This window comes from Vigna unguiculata, chromosome 11, assembly GCF_037176805.1.
Source record: "Vigna unguiculata cultivar grain cowpea cultivar isolate G323 ecotype 2 chromosome 11, ASM3717680v1, whole genome shotgun sequence".
In the NCBI taxonomy this organism is placed as follows: domain Eukaryota; kingdom Viridiplantae; phylum Streptophyta; class Magnoliopsida; order Fabales; family Fabaceae; genus Vigna; species Vigna unguiculata.
In genome coordinates this window covers 38,674,603-38,693,829 of record NC_140802.1, presented here as the reverse complement: position 1 = coordinate 38,693,829, position 19,227 = coordinate 38,674,603, and the positions used below count along the sequence as shown (strand labels likewise).

The following is a 19,227-nucleotide window of genomic DNA, read 5'->3' as shown; positions in this document are numbered from 1 at the left end:
AAACAAAAAATCTCAAATTATCACAGTTTTAATAGTTTAATATAAATTTAAATATATATTTAAATTTAAATTATGCACTGAAAGAAAATCAAATAATAAACTTAGAGGACAATATTTACATTTACATATCAAACAATAATGATGTTAGAGGAACAAATATTACTTTTCACAAATACTTGTTTTTTTTTTTTATGAAAAATAAACACATACATACTATTTAATACTTTTAATACTGATCCTGTTTTTTTTTTTTTTTAATGGTACTAAGGAAAGTTAATAATATTTTTTCTAGTAACTTTTACTTGATTTCTCTGGTTTGAATTAAAATTTATATTTTATATTTATGGATTTTCAAGTCTTCATTTCAAAATAAGCTGAAGTTGTTTTTAAGATAATAAATAAATAATAATATTGCTGTTTTGCAGTGAAGTCACAACACAGAGTCTGGATTCAGGTGGTGCAAACTTTCTGTTCTCCCGCCCTAAGCAGAGATGGTAAGTTAGGGTTCTTATTTTCTCTCTCTTTCTCTTCTCATCGCCTCTTAAAAACCATTATTTTTCGTTTCGATTATCTTTCTCCGCACCTTGAAATTCGTTACCTTATTTTTTTTTTCTTTTTTTTTTTGTCTCTGTCGAATTGCAGAGTGATATAAGGAAGTGGTTCATGAAATCACATGACAAGGGCAACAATGCCGCTCCCTCCAAGCCTTCCAATCAATCCAAGCCTTCTTCGGATAAACCCCAGTCTGATAAAAATGTGAGTGTGCTGCTGGTGCTGTATGTTTTATTTTATTTATTTTTGTTTTTTTTTCCCATTTTTAAATGCAGATATTCTTGTGAGTTTTGAAGTTAGAGTGTAGGTTTAGTTTCTGTTTCCAATGGTTTAATGGAAATGGGGGCATGCATGGAAAAAAAATAATGGAATTTGAAGAATGCGAAAATTTGGTTCTGACATTGCCCTCAGAACAACAATATCGTTTTGGGATACCTTTTTTTTTTTTGTTGCGGGTTTGTTTGCTTGTATAAGTAATGGATAAAAGCAAACTTTTTTATGTTGTTGCTTTGTTTTTTCTCGTGTTTCTATCTTTTTCTGCTGAATATTCTTGTAGGTTTCATCAAGTGCTTGGCATATCAGGGAATTAATTATTATCAATTGGGATGATAGAGTATTTGAATGTATAAAAAAATGTTGAACGGAAAAGGGAAAATGATTTTTACTCTTCTTGCAGGTGGCTGGAGGTCAAGAAAGCTCAGGGAGGAGGGTAACTAGCAAATATTTTAACACAAACAAGCAAAAGGTGAAAGATGAGAAAGAAACGCAGGAGTTACCTGCTAAAAGAAAGAATGTGAAGGACAGTGAAGATATACCACAGCCTAAGAAAATTCATGAAGATGTTGGAGATGATTCTGTCTTGCCCACCAATAAAAAGAAATTAGCTGAGGCCACTCCGACAAAAAAATTGAAGAGTGAATCAGGTAGGGGAATTCCCCAAAAACCTGCAGTTTTGGAAGAAAGTGACGAAGATGACAAAGATGCTGTGTCTGCTGTTAAATCTGCTGGAAGGGGTGGTGGTGGAAGGGGAGCAGCTGGGCGATCAAGTGGTGGGAGAGGTAGAGGAGGTGGTAGAGGTGGATTCATGAATTTTGGAGAAAGAAAAGATCCCCCACACAAAGGAGAAAAGGTTCAGATTTATCAAGCATTTGAATCTTTTGATTTTTTTTTTTTGAATTTTTGTCAATGAATTGAGACTTCCTTTGTGTGTCAGGAAGTCCCTGAAGGTGCTCCTAACTGTTTAGCTGGCTTGACTTTTGTGATTAGTGGAACACTGGACAGGTAATTGAATTCTAAATTTTTTTCGTAGCCTTGTCATATTTTCCTTGACTTGCTTGTTCAGAACTTGGTTTATTCATTGCTCATCTTTTATCCTCCCCTATTGGTTTTAATATTGTTTCTCTTTCTATTTTTGAAAGTTTGTGTCGTTATATATTTTTTGTTCTGCACATTTACAGTTTGGAACGTGAAGAAGCTGAAGATTTGATTAAACGCCATGGTGGTCGAGTCACCGGATCAGTCAGCAAGAAAACGGTTGGATAAGGGTTTCTAATTCACGTGTGTTTTAATTTTATAATCAGTATGTGATTAGCAGCCTCTGTTTGCAGAATTATTTGCTATGCGATGAAGACATTGGGGGGCGGAAGTCTGAAAAGGCCAAAGAGCTAGGGTTAGCATTCTTATTTTATGCTGTTACAAAGCATTTAAAACAGTTTCTGATAACATCGTAATACGACCTATGTTTTATATTTCTATATAGGACTTCCTTTCTCACGGAGGATGGATTGTTTGATATGATTCGTGCATCAAAACCTGCAAAAGCTCCTTCACAGGCAGAAAAGAAACCTGTGAATAAGGCTGGTGCAGTAGCATCCCCGTCAAAAGTTTCTCCAAAATCGCAAGTAAAGGGTAAGCCCTAATAAGTTTATGCTTACTGCTTCTATTTTCTGCATCGTTTGATTGTCCTTTTTTTAATTATCATTTTTTTTTTTATATTCATGAATTAGCAGCAGGTTAAAATTAACTTCTTAAAGGGTATTTGTTTGTTTACGTTCTGAGTTGCATTCCTTATGAACAAATGCAGTCCCTCTGTCTTCACGCTCACCTGCTAAGCAAGCTAAGCCAAAGGCTGCTACTACTGTTCAATCTTCTGTGATGTGGACAGAGAAATATCGACCTAAAGATCCAAAGGATGTCATAGGGAACCAGTCACTTGTATATCACTAGTCTTCATTGGCATATTTAGTGGTTATATTTTGTTCTAATATATACCTGAACTTGAATAATCAGTTTTCACTTCCTTAAATGTAATGTACAGATTGTTCAACTACGTAACTGGTTGAAAGCTTGGCATGAACAATTTTTGGACACTGGTAACAAAAAAAAGGGTAAAAAGCAAAATGACTCTGGTTTGAAAAAAGCTGTCTTGTTAAGTGGAACCCCTGGTATAGGGAAAACAACTTCAGCAAAGTTGGTCTGTCAGGAGCTTGGTTTCCAAGCCATAGAGGTTGCAATATTTCTTGGTAAATTCGTATAATTGGAAAAATCTATTTTGCCATGTAATTTCTCTCACCTGTGTCCATACATTCATTATTGAAGGTTAATGCTAGTGATAGCCGTGGAAAAGCTGATAACAAAATTGAGAAAGGAATTAGTGGAAGCAAGACAAATTCTGTTAAGGAGCTTGTAACCAATGAGTCTATTGGTGCTAATATGGAACGGTTGATCTCTCATCATAACATGTAAGTTGAGTCCATAATGCACCTTGTTAAATCGTTTTAATTATAAATTTCAGGTCCAAGCTTTCCAAATCTGTGCTCATTATGGATGAGGTTGATGGGATGTCAGCTGGTGATAGGGGTGGTGTTGCTGATCTTATTGCTTCCATCAAGATATCGAAAATTCCTATTATCTGCATTTGCAATGACCGTTACAGCCAGAAACTTAAAAGCCTTGTGAACTACTGTTTGCTTCTAAGTTTTCGGAAGCCTACAAAGCAGCAGGTCTTTCTGTGTTTATCAATAAAAAATATTTAGTTAATATTGGGTGATGCTAAATGAAGTACCTCCAGCCAAATATAACTCTTTTAAATGTTACATACCTTGCCTGAATTGTGGAGCTACTTTAATTGTTTTTGGGAGGGAAATGATGACAGTCAGTTGTTATTTTTGGCAAATAGTTTGTTACTGGTTATCCTGTTTTATTTCTTTCCCCTCAATGACATAGATGGGGTGTATGATCTGAATACTGAGTTATTTCTCTATATCAAGATTGCCAAACTTCAAAGTTTACATAAACCTGTGAGGTTCATAGACTCATGAGAGTTTACCTCATTTAAAAGATTGTCAAAATATTTATAACTAATATAATGGTTGAACATTTTAATTTCATAATAAGGCAAAATAGTAATCCTCTATTAAGTTAACAAGTCAGTAGTTCATTACCATTAAATAAGCTCAAACGATGCGAAGTAACACAAATTCATAACAAGTCTAGCAATAACATTTGTTTGATGTACTCTACTATATATATATATATATATATATATATATATATATATACACACACACACATATTATGTTTCTTTGATGTGCTTTTGACAAACAAGAATTCCATCATATAACTTCCTATCATTTGTTGGAGATCCCACATGGGACAACCTTTATCTGCTTTGAGAGAACAATTATGATCATCATGTTGGGATGCTAATGTAAACGTATCAACAAGGGGACAAAAAAGGAGGTATATTAAGGGATAACTTGCACAACACACGCAATAGGGTGGACCAAAGAAAGTTCAATGTGGGCATGGTTAGAGACTACATAATTTGAATAGTAATCGTCAAGAAGCCCATACAGGGACATCAACATAAATATTTGACGTTTCTCTAGTTCCTATGCAGGAGTGGCAATATGAGAGAATAGTTCAATGATGTTGTGTAGAAGACTATGAACTTTACCCATCTAATCAACAGTGGGGCTATCAAGACATCTAGGGTTGATGATTCTTACAAGATAGAGGCATTGAGTATCATTTGTGTACAACAAATGGGGCTATTCCCAAACCCTAACATGTGACATTGGTGAGGAATATCTCCTTCAGGGAAGACTAAATTGTTGACTTAAGAACTCTACAAACTTGGGCATAAACTTTCAACTAGTGAGGGTGATCTTTTCCATCAATTTAGTATGTTGTTTGTGTGAGATGATTAACATAATCCTGTTCCTTGAGCTAAAGCTTAGAGACTGAGATGTTATAAATATTTCCATCTAACTTGTCAATGGGGAGTGAGATTGACATGGTAGAAGATAGAGGATTTACACCAAGCACTAGTAGAAGAAGCCATCAATTTGATGTCAGAAATGCCTTTGTACATGGTTATATGGAGCAACCGTCTAGTTTTGTTACCTAGGGAGAATGTTTAAACTTGGTATGTCATTTCCACAAATCTTTAAATGGTCTTAAATGGTCTCGTAAGGCATGATTTGGTAGAATAAGTGCATTAGTGCAACAACTTGGTATGACTCGAAGAGAGATTGGTCATTGTCTAGTTTTGTTACCTAGGGAGAATGTTTAAACTTGGTATGTCATCTCCACAAATCTTTATATGGTCTTAAATAGTCTCGTAAGGCATGGTTTGGTAGAATAAGTGCAATAGTGCAACAACTTGGTATGACTCAAAGAGAGACTGGTCATTGTCTAGTTTTGTTACCTAGGGAGAATGTTTAAACTTGGTATGTCATCTCCACAAATCTTTATATTGTCTTAAATAGTCTCGTAAGGCATGGTTTGGTAGAATAAGTGCAATAGTGCAACAACTTGGTATGACTCAAAGAGAGACGGGTCATTTGTGTTTTTTAATTGTTTAGGGGTTGGGTGTATCTACCTGGCAGTGTATACTTATGAATGACCACTTTTGTCACAATTTCAAACAAAAGACCTTGACAAACTTAAATACTTATTGGGAACTAAGGTAGCATGTTTCGAAATTGGAATTGTTAAATCTCACATAAAGAACCTATTGAAGTTTTAAAGAAGGCTAGGCTAACAAATTCCAAGCCCCTTGACATCTATGGATCCGAACACTAAACTTCTACCAAGTTAGTGGGAGCCACTTTCATATCCTGAAAGGTAGGTGCATGAGAGTAGTTTGGAAATTGAACTACCTCATGGTCACTCATCCTAACATCTTTCCAGTTAGTGTGGTAATTCCGGTTAGAGTTGAACCTACAACCTCTTCCACCCTCCTTATCACTCCTCCAACTTAAGGGGGAGCGTTAGATGTATTTTACCATATGGATGTAGGCCCATCTCTATTTAATGCAATGCACATGATATATATATATATATATATATATATATATATATCCATATATATGTAACATGTTCCTTTGTTGTGCTTAAGACATAAGGATTCCATACTATGACTCCCACTTACGTCATCTATCATTAAATATCTATCTTGTGTTTCCACCTAATATGTACCATCTTACTTCTACTTTTAACAATTGAGAGGCACTCCCCTTTCCTTTTGCTGAATTTTTATACACTCCTAGGTATATTAGATTATAAGATGGTACTAACAATATAGGAATTGCAGAATTAGTAAATTCAGAGTATAAAAGGTAAATATAAAATAAGGAATTTTAGTTTCTGTTCAATAATGCAAGGAGAGATTAAGTTCAATAGTTGTGCAAATTTCAGTTCAAATGCTACAATGTCTTCCTTAAATTAAAGTTGGTGCAATTTCCAAACTTTATGCAATCCCACAACAAGGCAGGGAGAAGAACAAACCATTGTTGGATAACCATGATGGCAACCTTCAACTGCCCAAAATCTTGCAACGAACCTTAGAAGTACGGTCATGAATGGTTAAGTGTTGGATCCAATGTTTATTACTAGGCCAAAAGATATAACTAATAGACTGGGTATTACTTTTTTTTTTTTTACTCAAGAGTGTAACAATCCAAGTGTTATGATTTTATTGTTACTTTGTCCACAACGTTTTTTTTTTTTTTTTTTACGTAAGAGCGTAAGTATCATGATTTTATTGTTACTTTGTCCACCTGACTTCCACCATAAGACAATTGATGCAATCTACAACAAAAAACAAGAGAAAGGGAGAGAGAAATATGAACAAAACATTAATTGCTTTTTCTTCTTTTTTTGTAAGCCAAAACAACACAACTTGATTTGTTTCACTTAAAAGAAAAAGAACAAATAGTCTTGCCAACTTGATCACAAACTTGCGAGTTTGGTTAAGTTTTACTTGAGTCCACCACAATTCTACCTAGTCTGCGACCTAATTAACTTAATGAGGAGTTGGGATCTTTAACTCGTGCAATTTTATGACCATGTTCTAGATCATAAAAGTGATTATTATTGTTAAGTGATATGTGCTTCATTGCATTTGGGAATTAGATTATTTTAGTTTCTATATGTAGTCTGCATAGCCTAAAATGCAGGTCTATTCGGCAACATGTAGCATTACTTTCTTAAGTTTGTTAGTTTCCTTTGCATGTTAAAAAACCAATTATGCTGAGGACTGAGAGTTTTGAACTTAATATTTTATTCCTGTCAGATGGCGAAGAGGTTGATGGATGTTGCAAAGTCTGAAGGGCTTCAAGTCAATGAGGTGATTTCTTTATGACTTACGAAGTTCCATCTTGTTTTGTGAAGATTTTTATTTTTGATTAATTGTGTGGACTTTGAGGGTTCAAAATTACTTCCAATCATTTATGTCCACCTCAAATTATAAAATATTTTCTTTGCATTGACTGACCTATTTTCTTAAATTGTTCACCATGATTGTTTAAGATTGCTCTTGAGGAACTGGCAGAAAGAGTTAATGGAGATATGCGGATGGCAGTAAATCAGTTACAGTATATGAGCCTCTCTATGTCAACTATCAATTATGATGACATTAGACAACGCTTTCTTACCAATGCAAAGGATGAAGACATTTCACCATTCACGGCTGTTGATAAGTATAATATATATTTTATCTCTGTACTACTCTTTAAACTCATTATATACTGTTGAATATCTCATGCCTTCGTTCGTAGCATTAGAATTTCAATGAGCCTTCTTAATGGACTAAAACAATATTTTATTCCCCCTGAAATAGGCTTGGAATAAAATATGAACTTATTTAAAGGTAGATTTTTCTCTGAGAAATATTGTACGATAGCATGCAAAGGAATAACGGTACTTGAGTGGAGGCTGTATGGACTTTCAATTGGTTTTCTGAGGGGTTAAGAAATAATATGTTTAGGGTGTGAACTAAGTTGATATGGTCTTTGGCAAACAAATGCATTTTATTCTATAAAAGTTGTTCTTTAATGAATGTGATTCTCTTAATTATTTTTTTTTTTTGTTCCAGCTAACAGTTGTTATTATTGACAATGATTTAATTTTCGAATTTCAATTAATCAATTTGAGGATCCATACATTCATTTCAAGTGTTGATTTGCTAGTTATTATGTATTTTTTCGCTATTCTGCTTTGATACAAGTGTGAATGTGATGACATTTATAATGTTTATACTTTATGAGCTGTAGTTCTGTGAATGTTTGCCGTTTCATCAATGATCCATTGGGAGGGTGGGGGGGGGTGGAGGCGCTCTGCATGGCTATGATTTCATTGAAATCTGAAGGATTAACTGCTCGGAAGATTGTGGCCAAATTCAATTTCATGACATCTCTTTTCTTGTAGGCTTTTTGGTTTTAATGCTGGGAAGTTGAAAATGGATGAGAGGATAAATCTTAGCATGAGTGATCCTGATCTTGTTCCTCTTCTTATTCAGGTTTCGTAATTCATTTTCATTATTTTATCAATTTTGCTTGTTTAAATTATTATCTTTGAAGACCAACAGCCTGAAGAAGTTGGTGGACAATGGCTTGGATAACACTTCTTACATTAACCTCATTCAAATTTGATTTCACGTGTACATTTGTATGAACAATATTGTAGAATGTCTTGTATAAAATTGGTATGGTTTTAGATTTCAATATCAGTTGCTATACCAATTATGTGTTAGAATTCACTATCTTGAAAATGTATCTGAAACCTGCCCTAGGTTAAATTGATCCATGCACAATTTTATTCTTGAGTGCTGCAAACATGGCTTGTGTTTCAAATATTCCTTGTATAACTATTCTTTATGGCATTATGCATTGCAGGAAAATTATATTAATTATAGACCAAGCTCGACTGGTAAGGATGACAATGGGATAAAACGCATGAACCTGATTGCCCGTGCTGCTGAATCTATTGCTGATGGGGATATAGTGAATGTTCAGATTCGCAGATATCGACAGTGGCAGCTCTCTCAAGCTAGTTGTACAGCAACATGCATAATTCCGTATGTTTGTAACTGATACGGAAAATAACAATTTTCTTTTGGATTTTGCTCTATCTAGTTGTTTATCCATTCACTTTTTCATCTTTGTCTGTTTCAGTGCATCATTGTTGCATGGGCAAAGAGAAATACTTGAACAGGTAAAAGTTTATTGTGTTGGCAGTTGCAGTATGTCTTTACCATCCTTCTGCCCTCTTTATTTTGGGCTCAGGGAGAAAACATAGTTATCAATGGCACATTCAGCAGTGACAGTACATGATATGAGTTCATTTTTCATTCACGTGTCAGCTGTTTTAAGTTTTTTGGCCCATAAAGAAGGGTTGTTATAGTGAGGACAAAGTTAAATTACGGACCTTTGAAAACTAGACACCAGAGTCCCTTCCTTCTATGCTAACAGAGTGACAGAGGCACCCATCTCCAGCGAAACCCATCTTTCACTTCAGTCTTCTATATTCTGCAGTTTTAGATCTGATTTACAACGTTTACTTTTTCTCTTGTTGAGCGCTTCAGTGTGATTTCTATGAAAGAAATATCTCAATGGTGGCCGTCGTGCTATTGTAGTTTTTTCAGTTAGTCACTACATATCCAAGATTGACAATTAAGGGTATAGGAAAATATCTTGCATACATTATTTGTTGGAGTCTGGTGTGAGCGAGTCCCACATTGGATAGAAGTATTCAAGAAGAATAACATATAAGAAGGAAAAACCCACAAACTTATTGTCTTAAGGTTTTAAGTTGAAAAGGATGTCATGGTTCTATATATGGGTTTACTCATGACTTATATGTCTTAAATTTGCCTACTATTCCCTAAAAAAACTGAAAACAAAGTGGTATCAAAGTTGTTGATCTTAGTGAGTATAGCTCAAATGTGTACCAACATGGCTTGGGTGAAGAATACTTTCGTGAAGGAGAGTCTAACCAATGTCAAAGAGACACTTGAGGGGGAGTTCGTTAAAGTCAAGTGTGTGTTGGAGTTTCACATCAGGAAAAAATATACAAGAATAACAACATGTAAGGAGAAAAGACCCACAAAACTATTGCATTAAGATTTTAGGTTGGAGGTAGTGTCATGGTTCTTTATATGGGTTTAGGTTTGCTCATGCCTTGTTCGTTTCCAATCTCCTCTAGGTCTCTCCTCGAAAAAGTTGAACATTATTCTTAAATTTACAAGTATAATATGTCCGTATATTCATCTCATGTATGCTTGGCTTTTGACTTGGTTTCATTGCATTCTCCTATTTAGATACTTAAAGATGTTAAACTGTTTTCCATTCTGCAATATCTTTAGCTAATAAACATTTAAGTGGAGTCAAGGATGATTTTACATCATAAACTATAGTTATGGTTAAGGGTGTCAAAATGTGTCCACCCAACCTCAGTGTTTGGAAATTCCATAACAGGCTGGTTAGTTTAATAAAATTTTAAAAAAAGAAATTGAAATAATTAAAGTAGGTTAAGAAAAGATACTGCACAAGTTAATCACTTAATAAATATAAACATAAAAAATGAAAAAAATTCAAACTACTAATATACATTATCATAAATCATAACGTGCAAACACAAATCAGTGATGATATAATCCTAATACCTCACTTTTAGAATTACAAATTAAAAAGAATCAGCCTTAGCAAGTCATCCCAGTCCATTGTTGACATGGTGGATTGAGTTGCATTGGTTGTTTTGCCGGGTTGTTGGGTTCAGTCCACCCAACCCATTTTGGCGGGGTAAATTGGTTGACCCGTTTTGGTTATCTCTATTCATGGTGCGCTTTTGTGGGTCTCTTTTTATACTGCTCTTTTCATTGAACTCATCTGTTTTTGCTTGTACGTCTGTATAATAACTCGTATTATATCTGCAGGGAGAACGCAATTTCAACCGGTTTGGTGGGTGGCTTGGGAAAAACTCGACAATGGGCAAAAACTATAGGCTTTTGGACGATCTTCATGTTCATATTCTTGCTTCTCGTGAATCTAGCTCAGGAAGGTAAATATGAATTCAATATTTTACCTTCAGTTCGCTTTTTGTGAGTTTATTCTCACCTGGTTACTTTCTAAATGCTTCTGTCAATACACGCAAATTTGTAAACCTTGATGATTTTGGAGAGAAATAAAGTGCAGATCAAATCCGGTGAAATTGTGTCATCATTTTTATATTTTTGAATATTATGCCAATCTTAGTTTTGGTGCTTCCGTTTTATATGTACAAATCTAGGATATAATTTGGTCTTGTATGTGGTCTTATCTATTAGGTCTCGAAAGTTACATCTCCAGTGATCTCCATTACTACAGTTTCTAGTAAACTGATTATAATCATGCTTCACTAAATGGTTGCAGGGATACCATTCGCATGGAATACCTTACTCTTATTCTTAAACGATTGACTGAACCCCTACGAACCCTGCCTAAGGTTGGAAGTAAATGTGTTTCTTTAATTTTAAATATTCCAAATGTTTTAAGCTGAAATGCTGAACATATTATATTAACTAGCTCTTTCGGAAAAATGACCAGGCTGAAGCGGTTCAACAAGTTGTGGAATTCATGAATACGTACTCTATCAGTCAGGAAGATTTTGATACTATAGTAGAGTTATCAAAATTCAAGGTTCTTAAATATATTTGATGTTTTTCTTTATACTACAAACTACTATCAACCTCGGGTTAATGTTTGGATTTTACATGCATCAGGGTCAGCCTAATCCACTAGATGGCATACAGCCTGCCGTTAAGTCAGCTTTGACAAAAGCCTACAAAGAGCAAAGCAAATCTCGGGTGGTTCGAATTGCCGACCAAATCACACTTCCTGGTATAAAGAAGGCCCCTAAGAAGCGGATTGCTGCTATACTTGAACCAGCCGAGGAAGGAGGCGAAAAGGGTGAAGATGCCACCTTGGACGAGAGTGAAGAAGAGAACACCTCTGATACAGAAGAGTTGGGTAAGTTATTTGGTTTTCATTGTTATTCTTTCAATATTAATTGATTGCTTTTGACAATTTTTGTTCTTGTGATGCATTAGAAGGCGGCATCACCAAGGGTGAGAAGCTGCAATCAGAACTTCAAAGCTTGAATTCAAAAGGTAGGTGCTGGTCATGTGCCATTGCAGGTTTTTCTTTATTGGAGTTTTAGGTGATTTATGATTTATACATCTTGATTCATGTAGCCATGCAAGTAGAGTTGGAACTGAAGGGAACGGGTAAATCGAGTTCCAAGAAGGCATCAGGTGGTAGAGGTAAAGGTGCTTCTGCATCTGGGAAGAAGGCTGCTCAAGCTCCAAAAAGAAAAAGGTGAAATATTAAACATTGTGCCTTTCTGTCGAGCCACTAGCTGGATTTGTATAGAACCCTGCTCTTCATCTAATTGATGTTCAGGCTTCATAAGTTTTAGGTTTGAGTTCTAGTGAATTTTCCAAGTAGGACATGGATTGATTACTTAGGGTGGCCCACGTTTTTGGAATGTAGATGATTTCTGTCTGTCTACGTTAGAAGTTATTATGAAACTTTTATTTCTGGATTGAGCTGTTACTCTTTTCTTCCGTGATATTCTTCTGCAAGGACATGAATGCCGAAATGATGTTTTACCTGGATGAGCGATATTAAGTACTCGAAGCAGAGAAAATTGAATGAGTTCACTGTAAATTATGCAAACTTCATCAATTTTTGCCTCCTTTTGTTTTGGGAAAAGTTCAAGTGTAGGGAAAATGAATTTTGCGACAGAGTGTTAAATATAAGATAAAAGAAGAACAAATAGATATCAAGAAAAATAAGTTGGATAACATGAATTAATTCTATTTAAATTAATTTCAGTTTTACAAAGATATTTACTTTTTGTTTATTCTTTGTATCAGTATGAATAATATTTTTTTCCGTTAGGGAATTCATGAATATAATCGCCCCAACTAAGGGGAAGGCTTCCTACACCTTCCCAAGATTCGGATGTTCTTAATTGAGGGCACACTATCTTTTATATATACACACAAATTGACGAGAAATTTCAGTGAATTATCATATATTCATTATTTGATTTGTTTATATTTTCCTAAATAAATGCCTTGCAAGATCTCTCACCAACCTTTACAATTCTGTGATTTATTATTACTTTATAAATTGCATTATGTTTGAGGATACAATCTGCGTGGGCCTGTGGTTGTTGTGAGCTTAAAAACTAGGAAAGTGACTTGTCAACTCAGCAAATGGCCCCAATTTCTTCTGCACACGAGTGAGCAATCTGAAGATAATAATAATAATAATAATAAAAAGATTTTTACCATTCATTTTTTCACCTTCTGAATATGAGAGTTGTAAATCATATTTGCAATTTTTAACATATATACAATAAATTAAAAAAAAAACAACTGTAAAATCACATGGATGATACTATATGAATGTCTAGATAAAATGTTTGAAGACTTCTTGGCCATATTTGTTTTATGTGTTGTTAGATCACAATCATTGACTAGCAGACATTATAGCTATGATGTTGAGGTTTTGTGATTGGACGTTAAATTCGTAATTTTCAATTATGATCCAGGACTAAAATCACGCTTCATCATATATGATTGAGGCACTGAATTATGTAATGTTTCTACAACTAGAAGGCACCAATTATAACTCGTTTTAAAGTAAATAGAGAGATGCATGGTAGGTAATTAAAGGCCATGATAGAAAGGGATGAAGAGGAGATTACAGAAAAGAATCATTTTATTGATCGATTATTACTGTATTTCCATTTGTAAAATTACTTACTGAATCGGGCACCGATTTCCCTGCCATCTTATTACATAAAAGCCTTCTCATCCCACCAGCACTGCTAAGAACTGAATCTAAATTGCATTATATGCACTATATATTGTTTTACTACACTTCACAAGCTTTTGTTCTCCACTTCAAGACCCAAATCCACAAGGACAAAATCCAGAAGGAGAAAGAAAAAGAGCATCACAAAAACTGGGGAAAAAAAACCAAACCCATAGAACCCTTCACATTCCGTTGACTTTTTACATCTTTGGAATTTCCTGTGCAGCTGCATCAAACCAACCATGTGTAAGTAAATACAAAATGTTCAAGGTCAACTTAATAGAAAACAATTGTTACAGAATGTATTAACCAACCCCAACAGCACCTAACCAAAATGGATATGAAAGAGTAACAAGAAATGAAGTTTACTTTTTCATATTTTATACTTCTTAGCATTTGATATTCAAGCCCACATGGTATAGAGAGGGAACACCAACTTGAGCAGATTTTTATACTGTCATAAGAATTTTAGCTCTGAACATTCAATTATTGTACAAAATAGATGAAAGTTGACATGCAGGGAATACTCTCTCCATAATTAATCCTTAATTAAGTCAACAAGATCCAATTAGCAAGCTAATGTTAGTTGTCACGTAACATAAGATATAGAGTTAGAATCTCACTATTTTCGTTCTTAACGAGTCTTGCTAGCATGCTGATGAGAGCAGTTTATTGACAAGAGATGAATCTTGAATCCTGACCAAAGCTTCCAAGCATCCAACATGCTGTTTCCAACAATTTTCCTGCCATGCCATTCAAACTTTAGCTTAGAAACTAAAAGCTTTCAATCAGTTATGAAGAGTATCACTGAAATGAGATTAAGAAAGAAAAACAATTTTGTGAGAAATGGTGAACCATTTAAGAAGCAAAAGGTTATAACTAGAAGATGGTGATAAATCTTGAAATAAGCTTGGTAGTCCCAAATGCAAGATAATTGTTGTCAAAGGTGGGACAATAAAATAAGAACCCAACTTTTCTCAAAAGTTTCTTTCCACCTTTCAGAAGCTTGACCTAACAAGCAATTCGATACGTTGAGTGGTTCCACTGCACTCTATAAAGTTTTAGACTTCTTTCTTAAAACTTAAGAATACTTTTCAAAGTTTTCTAACAGTCTAACTTAGGCAAAACCAAAACAAGTTCATCACCTTTGCACAAATTCTCACATATTCCAAACGCCCTATTCAAGAAACTACAAGTTTTGATCTTAGCTACAATCTATTTTCAACTTAAGATATAAGAATCTATTTTAAACTTTCATTGTAAAAACAGCTTATACACAAGAATTTATGTGTTGTGGTCATCCTATACACATCTTTTACTAATACTTAATCAATAATTGGAAAAAATGACTAAAACCAGCACAAGTCTAGCCACATAATATAAAGAAAACGCAAATAATAAATTAAATCTAAAAAACCAAATTAAACGCACATCATAGTCACCTTTTTCCCATCTTGACTTAAAAAACACCCAAACAAACACCACGAACAAAAAAGAAAAGTAAAAGCGAAGAAAAAGAGAAAAAATTAAACAACCAATTAACGCACCTCTTCTTTGCTTAACGACGACCTTAGCGGGTTGGGCCCGGGTCACAGGCCCAGCCTCTTCCTCCTGAGGCGGAAGCAGAACGCCGTCGATTCCCTGAACGGAGATCCGTCCATCCGTGTAAATATCCGGGTCGAACAAATACGCCGACCCGTCGCCGTGACCGAACTTGACGGAGCCGTCAGCCTCCTGCGCCGTCACCTTATGAGGCAACCGTAACGTGTCGTAACGGATCTTACCGAACCTTCTAACGGCATTGTACATGCTCTCCTCGGTCTGATACTCGGGAATCAAGTGATAGTACATAATCTGTTCAGGCGAACCCGGTTCACTCAGCTGGTCCGTCGTTAACTTCGCCATCGCTTCGTCGTTAGGAGCCAGCACCGTCAAAACGTAACCCTCCGAAACTAACCGTCCCATTTCCGTCGCCAGTGACGTTAAGTTTACCAGAATATCCGCCATTTCGTTGTAACCACCGTAGTGGAGGAGCGTTTGGATGAAGTCTTTCACCTGTCTCTCTCCATTGAAGTGATGGTGGGGTCCACCCGGTCCAGGCGCCGGCGCCGGCGCCAGTGAGGGTCCCGGCGCCATCGCGTCGTAGATCGGCAGCACAGGTGGGGAGCCTGCCGGCGTCGGGGGAGCTGGTTTTTTCAAGCGATGGGTGCGCGGGTCGACCTCCGGAGCGGATTCGGGTTTCACGGCGGCGATGGAGATGAGGTTGCGGCGGCGGTTGAAGTCGTCTTGTACGGAACGAGGGATGATGAGCGTGTCGATGCCGTGGATGACGCCGTCGGGTCGGGTCAGGGAATCCGGGTGGGTGACGCGGGAAGAGTCGACGTTCCAGTGAGTGGAATTAACGGTCTGGAGAGAGAGGTGGTGATTCGGGGCTAGGGTTTTGTGTCGGGTGGGTCGAGCTGGGTGACTTAACCCGGGTTGGTATTCGGGTTTTGTGATTCTTTTGGGGACGATGTGGGACATGAGAAGGGTTTGGAGAGACTGGAGGTTGCGGGGTTCGAGAAGGAAGCGCTTGAAATCAGGGTCGAGATCGCGTTCGAGAGCTTCGTTTCTGGGTGCGAAGATTGTGATGTTGTGGTTCATTACCGTGTTTTCTAGCGTTTGAAGAAGCATGGCTTTTTCCACCAGCTCAGCAACTTCAGTGTAATGTGAGTCCAACAGAGCCACGAGGATTGAGTTTGAGTTTATTTGACCTTGTGAGAGAGAGAATGCGAGGGTTGGGAGGAAGAAGAGAAGGATCGTGACGCCATAGATGCGGCAATCCATGGCGGCTTTTGCTTCAGACACAACACAGAGAAAGAAAGAAAGAAAGAGAGAGAGGGAGAGAGAAACACAGACACTAGCAATGTTGTTTTATATTCTGTTGCGGTGTGTGTTTGTGAGATTATGTTGGAGACAGAGCAGGTTTTGTTTGGGAATCGGTGGGGTAAATGGTGTGATTTATTGGCTTTGATGTTGTTGAGGTTGAAACGAGAGTGAACAAGTCACACTAGTTATTACTTATCAGTGTCAATGGCTGTGGGTAAATCCATGGGTGTCGGTTGCTTCGTGAAAATCCATGGCTTACGTGGCAGGTTTTGATTGGGCGGAGAAAGAGCAGTGAGAAACAAAGGAGTGGAATTGGTGTGGGGTCCACTAACCCCAACTGCTACCTGGCTCGTGAATAAATGAGCCATAAACATTAAACCCACTCTCATTATTGTCAATAACTATTTCGATGGAGTGTTTTGACTGTCTTCAGTAACCTTTTTCACCTTCTGCATGTGCTGTACAGTGAAACCTGATTTGAGGGTGATTAAGTTTGTAATGTAAAGTTATTATTTTCTGTGGATCTTCGAATTTACGCGTTAAAAAAAGTGGGGATTAATTAATTAAATGTACTATACTAGTTCGCAATTAGCACGCAGAGAATAAGTAGTTCATGAGATGATGATTAGTGTGTGCGTTTATTAGTACTAAAAGAAACAATAGCATGGAAAAGATGTAATGAAAGGAAGGAAATAAAAAAGTAGAGAAATAAGAGTGGTGGTGGTGCCCACTTGGCTCAGGTATTATTAGCTGAGCTGTTTCTGTCCTCTAGAGACTCGTGTGTACGTACCATACAAACCAAGGAATAAAAAAGCTTACTAAAACTCTAGAGAAAAGACATTTGGAATAAATCAAGAATGCAAAACATTTTTTTTGGAAAGTTCATCTTGTTATGGGTTGAATAAATCAGAAAAAATATATATGGAATGTAATAGTGTTTGTTGGGAGATTTGGATGAATAGATTTAGAAGGAAAGTTTATGAGAAATTTGGTGAAAAAGGTTGAAAAGAAATAGGTTTGTTTTTAGCATTTTCCTTAAGTGAAGCATCTGTTGTATGTATGGAGGGTGACCTATCCCCCACCGGCGGGCTATCGGTCTGTCTCTTCACCTTTCTTTCCTTAGTATTCACTTTTATCTTCTCATTGATTTCAAGGTTGAAAAATGGTAACATATTTGATTGATAGAGAAAGAATTCATTGGTTATTATTAAACATAAACACTATTAATTTTCAACTCATTATTTATAATTTCCAAGGATTCTGCTGTCAACTTTTCTCTATTATCTGAGAGTTACAGAGTTAATTGTAAGATGTTAATGCCACACGCCTCGTTACATTCTCATGTCAAATACTATTCGATTTCTATCACAATTTTGTTTTAAGAAAATATCTCAAATGAATGTATTTAAATTATCACTTGAATATACTTTTAATCTCAAACTTTAAAAATAATAGATATACTTCTTTTAACTCAATTACATTAATAGTTTATTTAGATAAACTAATTGAAATATCTTAAATTTCAATTTTCATGTTTGTATAAAGCAATCTAATTTAAATTTTAAGACAAACTCAACTCTATCTTAGTCTGAGTTGAGTTAGTTCAACTTTTGGTCCAGGATATCTCGTCTCAACTTTTGGTTTGGATCAGCTCACAAAGATTCAACTTGGGCTGATTAGGCCCGACCTTTGACACATGTTGACTTGACTCGACCTTCAACCTATACCAACTTGGCTCCACTTTTTCCTCGGACTGACTCGACTCGACCTTCAACCCATGTCAACTCGACGATCTTCGATTCGGGCCAACTCTGCTCAACCTTCGACTTAGGCTGATTCGGCTCGCCCATCAACTTGGCTTGCTCGACATGGCTCGACCTTCAACCCAACTCGACTATGTTTGACCTTGGCTTGGGTCGATTCGACTCGACTTCACATTGGCTGAACAACTCGACCTTCAGCTCAACCTTAAATTTGGGTCGAATCGTCTCAACTTCAACATGGGCCAACTCAGCTCGACTTCGACTTAGATCGACTTGGCTCGACATTCAACTCGAACCAACTCGACTTGACCATCCACCCATGTTGACTCGACTCGATCTTCGGCTTAGGTTGACTCGGCTTGACCCGGCTCTACCTTCGTGAGTGGATTGATACGGGGGTGAAAATGAGTGGAATTTCAATTTCCTCCTTTTTTAGTGAATTTCAAATTCTACTGTTTTAGTTATTTGAAATACCTTCTTGAAATTCCTTTTAATTTCCACATCCAAACAAGTCATTTTACTTCAAAAAATTTCAAATCCTCCAAATAAATGATTTACTCTATTAAATTGCCTCATTCAAAAACAACATAATTGTTTCTATGTGTCAAATGTCTTTCATCTAGCATTTGAGTAGCTTACACCATTTAATATGTTATAGTTTTAGTGACAACTTAGAAATGTGTTAAACACGTCAAATAAATTTAATATAATTGAATTAAATGATTATATTCATTCATTTTTAAGGTACGAGGACCTAAATATATCAAAACTTTGGACATGAATGAATTCTAATTTTGTGACAAAGTTCATAAATTAAAAACATATTTAATCCATAAATTATTTTAAATTTTGACTATCTGAAAATAATAGATGTAATATATATATATGACGCAATG

The 19,227-nt window shown here is 36.0% G+C and overlaps 2 protein-coding genes across 3 annotated transcripts; one reads left to right on the top strand and one right to left on the bottom strand.

The window, feature by feature from the left end:
• The first annotated feature begins 365 nt into the window (after positions 1–365).
• Positions 366–12,484, top strand: RFC1 (replication factor C1). 2 transcript variants are annotated; one of them, XM_085669455.1, is made up of 22 exons: positions 366–494; positions 643–756; positions 1,229–1,681; positions 1,766–1,833; positions 2,010–2,085; positions 2,160–2,221; positions 2,312–2,460; positions 2,636–2,766; positions 2,870–3,058; positions 3,151–3,272; positions 3,347–3,554; positions 7,133–7,186; positions 7,369–7,538; positions 8,266–8,356; positions 8,733–8,914; positions 9,012–9,051; positions 10,772–10,896; positions 11,247–11,319; positions 11,421–11,513; positions 11,597–11,843; positions 11,927–11,983; positions 12,068–12,484. In XM_085669455.1, the coding sequence occupies exons 1-22, from the start codon at positions 492–494 to the stop codon at positions 12,193–12,195; spliced, it is 2,835 nt and encodes a 944-aa protein (XP_085525581.1). In that variant the 5' UTR covers positions 366–491; the 3' UTR covers positions 12,196–12,484. The 2 variants fall into 2 exon arrangements, with proteins under 2 accessions (XP_085525581.1, XP_027910745.1); XM_028054944.2 differs by having other exon boundaries at positions 11,924–11,983.
• Positions 12,485–13,586: 1,102 nt separating this feature from the next.
• Positions 13,587–16,718, bottom strand: LOC114169454 (fasciclin-like arabinogalactan protein 16). The gene is made up of 3 exons (XM_028054608.2): positions 15,248–16,718; positions 14,324–14,443; positions 13,587–13,926 (listed from the first exon to the last, which is right to left on the bottom strand). Exons 1-2 carry the CDS (start codon positions 16,524–16,526, stop codon positions 14,370–14,372), a joined length of 1,353 nt encoding a protein of 450 aa, XP_027910409.1. The 5' UTR covers positions 16,527–16,718; the 3' UTR covers positions 13,587–13,926; positions 14,324–14,369.
• Between the last annotated feature and the right edge of the window lie 2,509 nt (positions 16,719–19,227).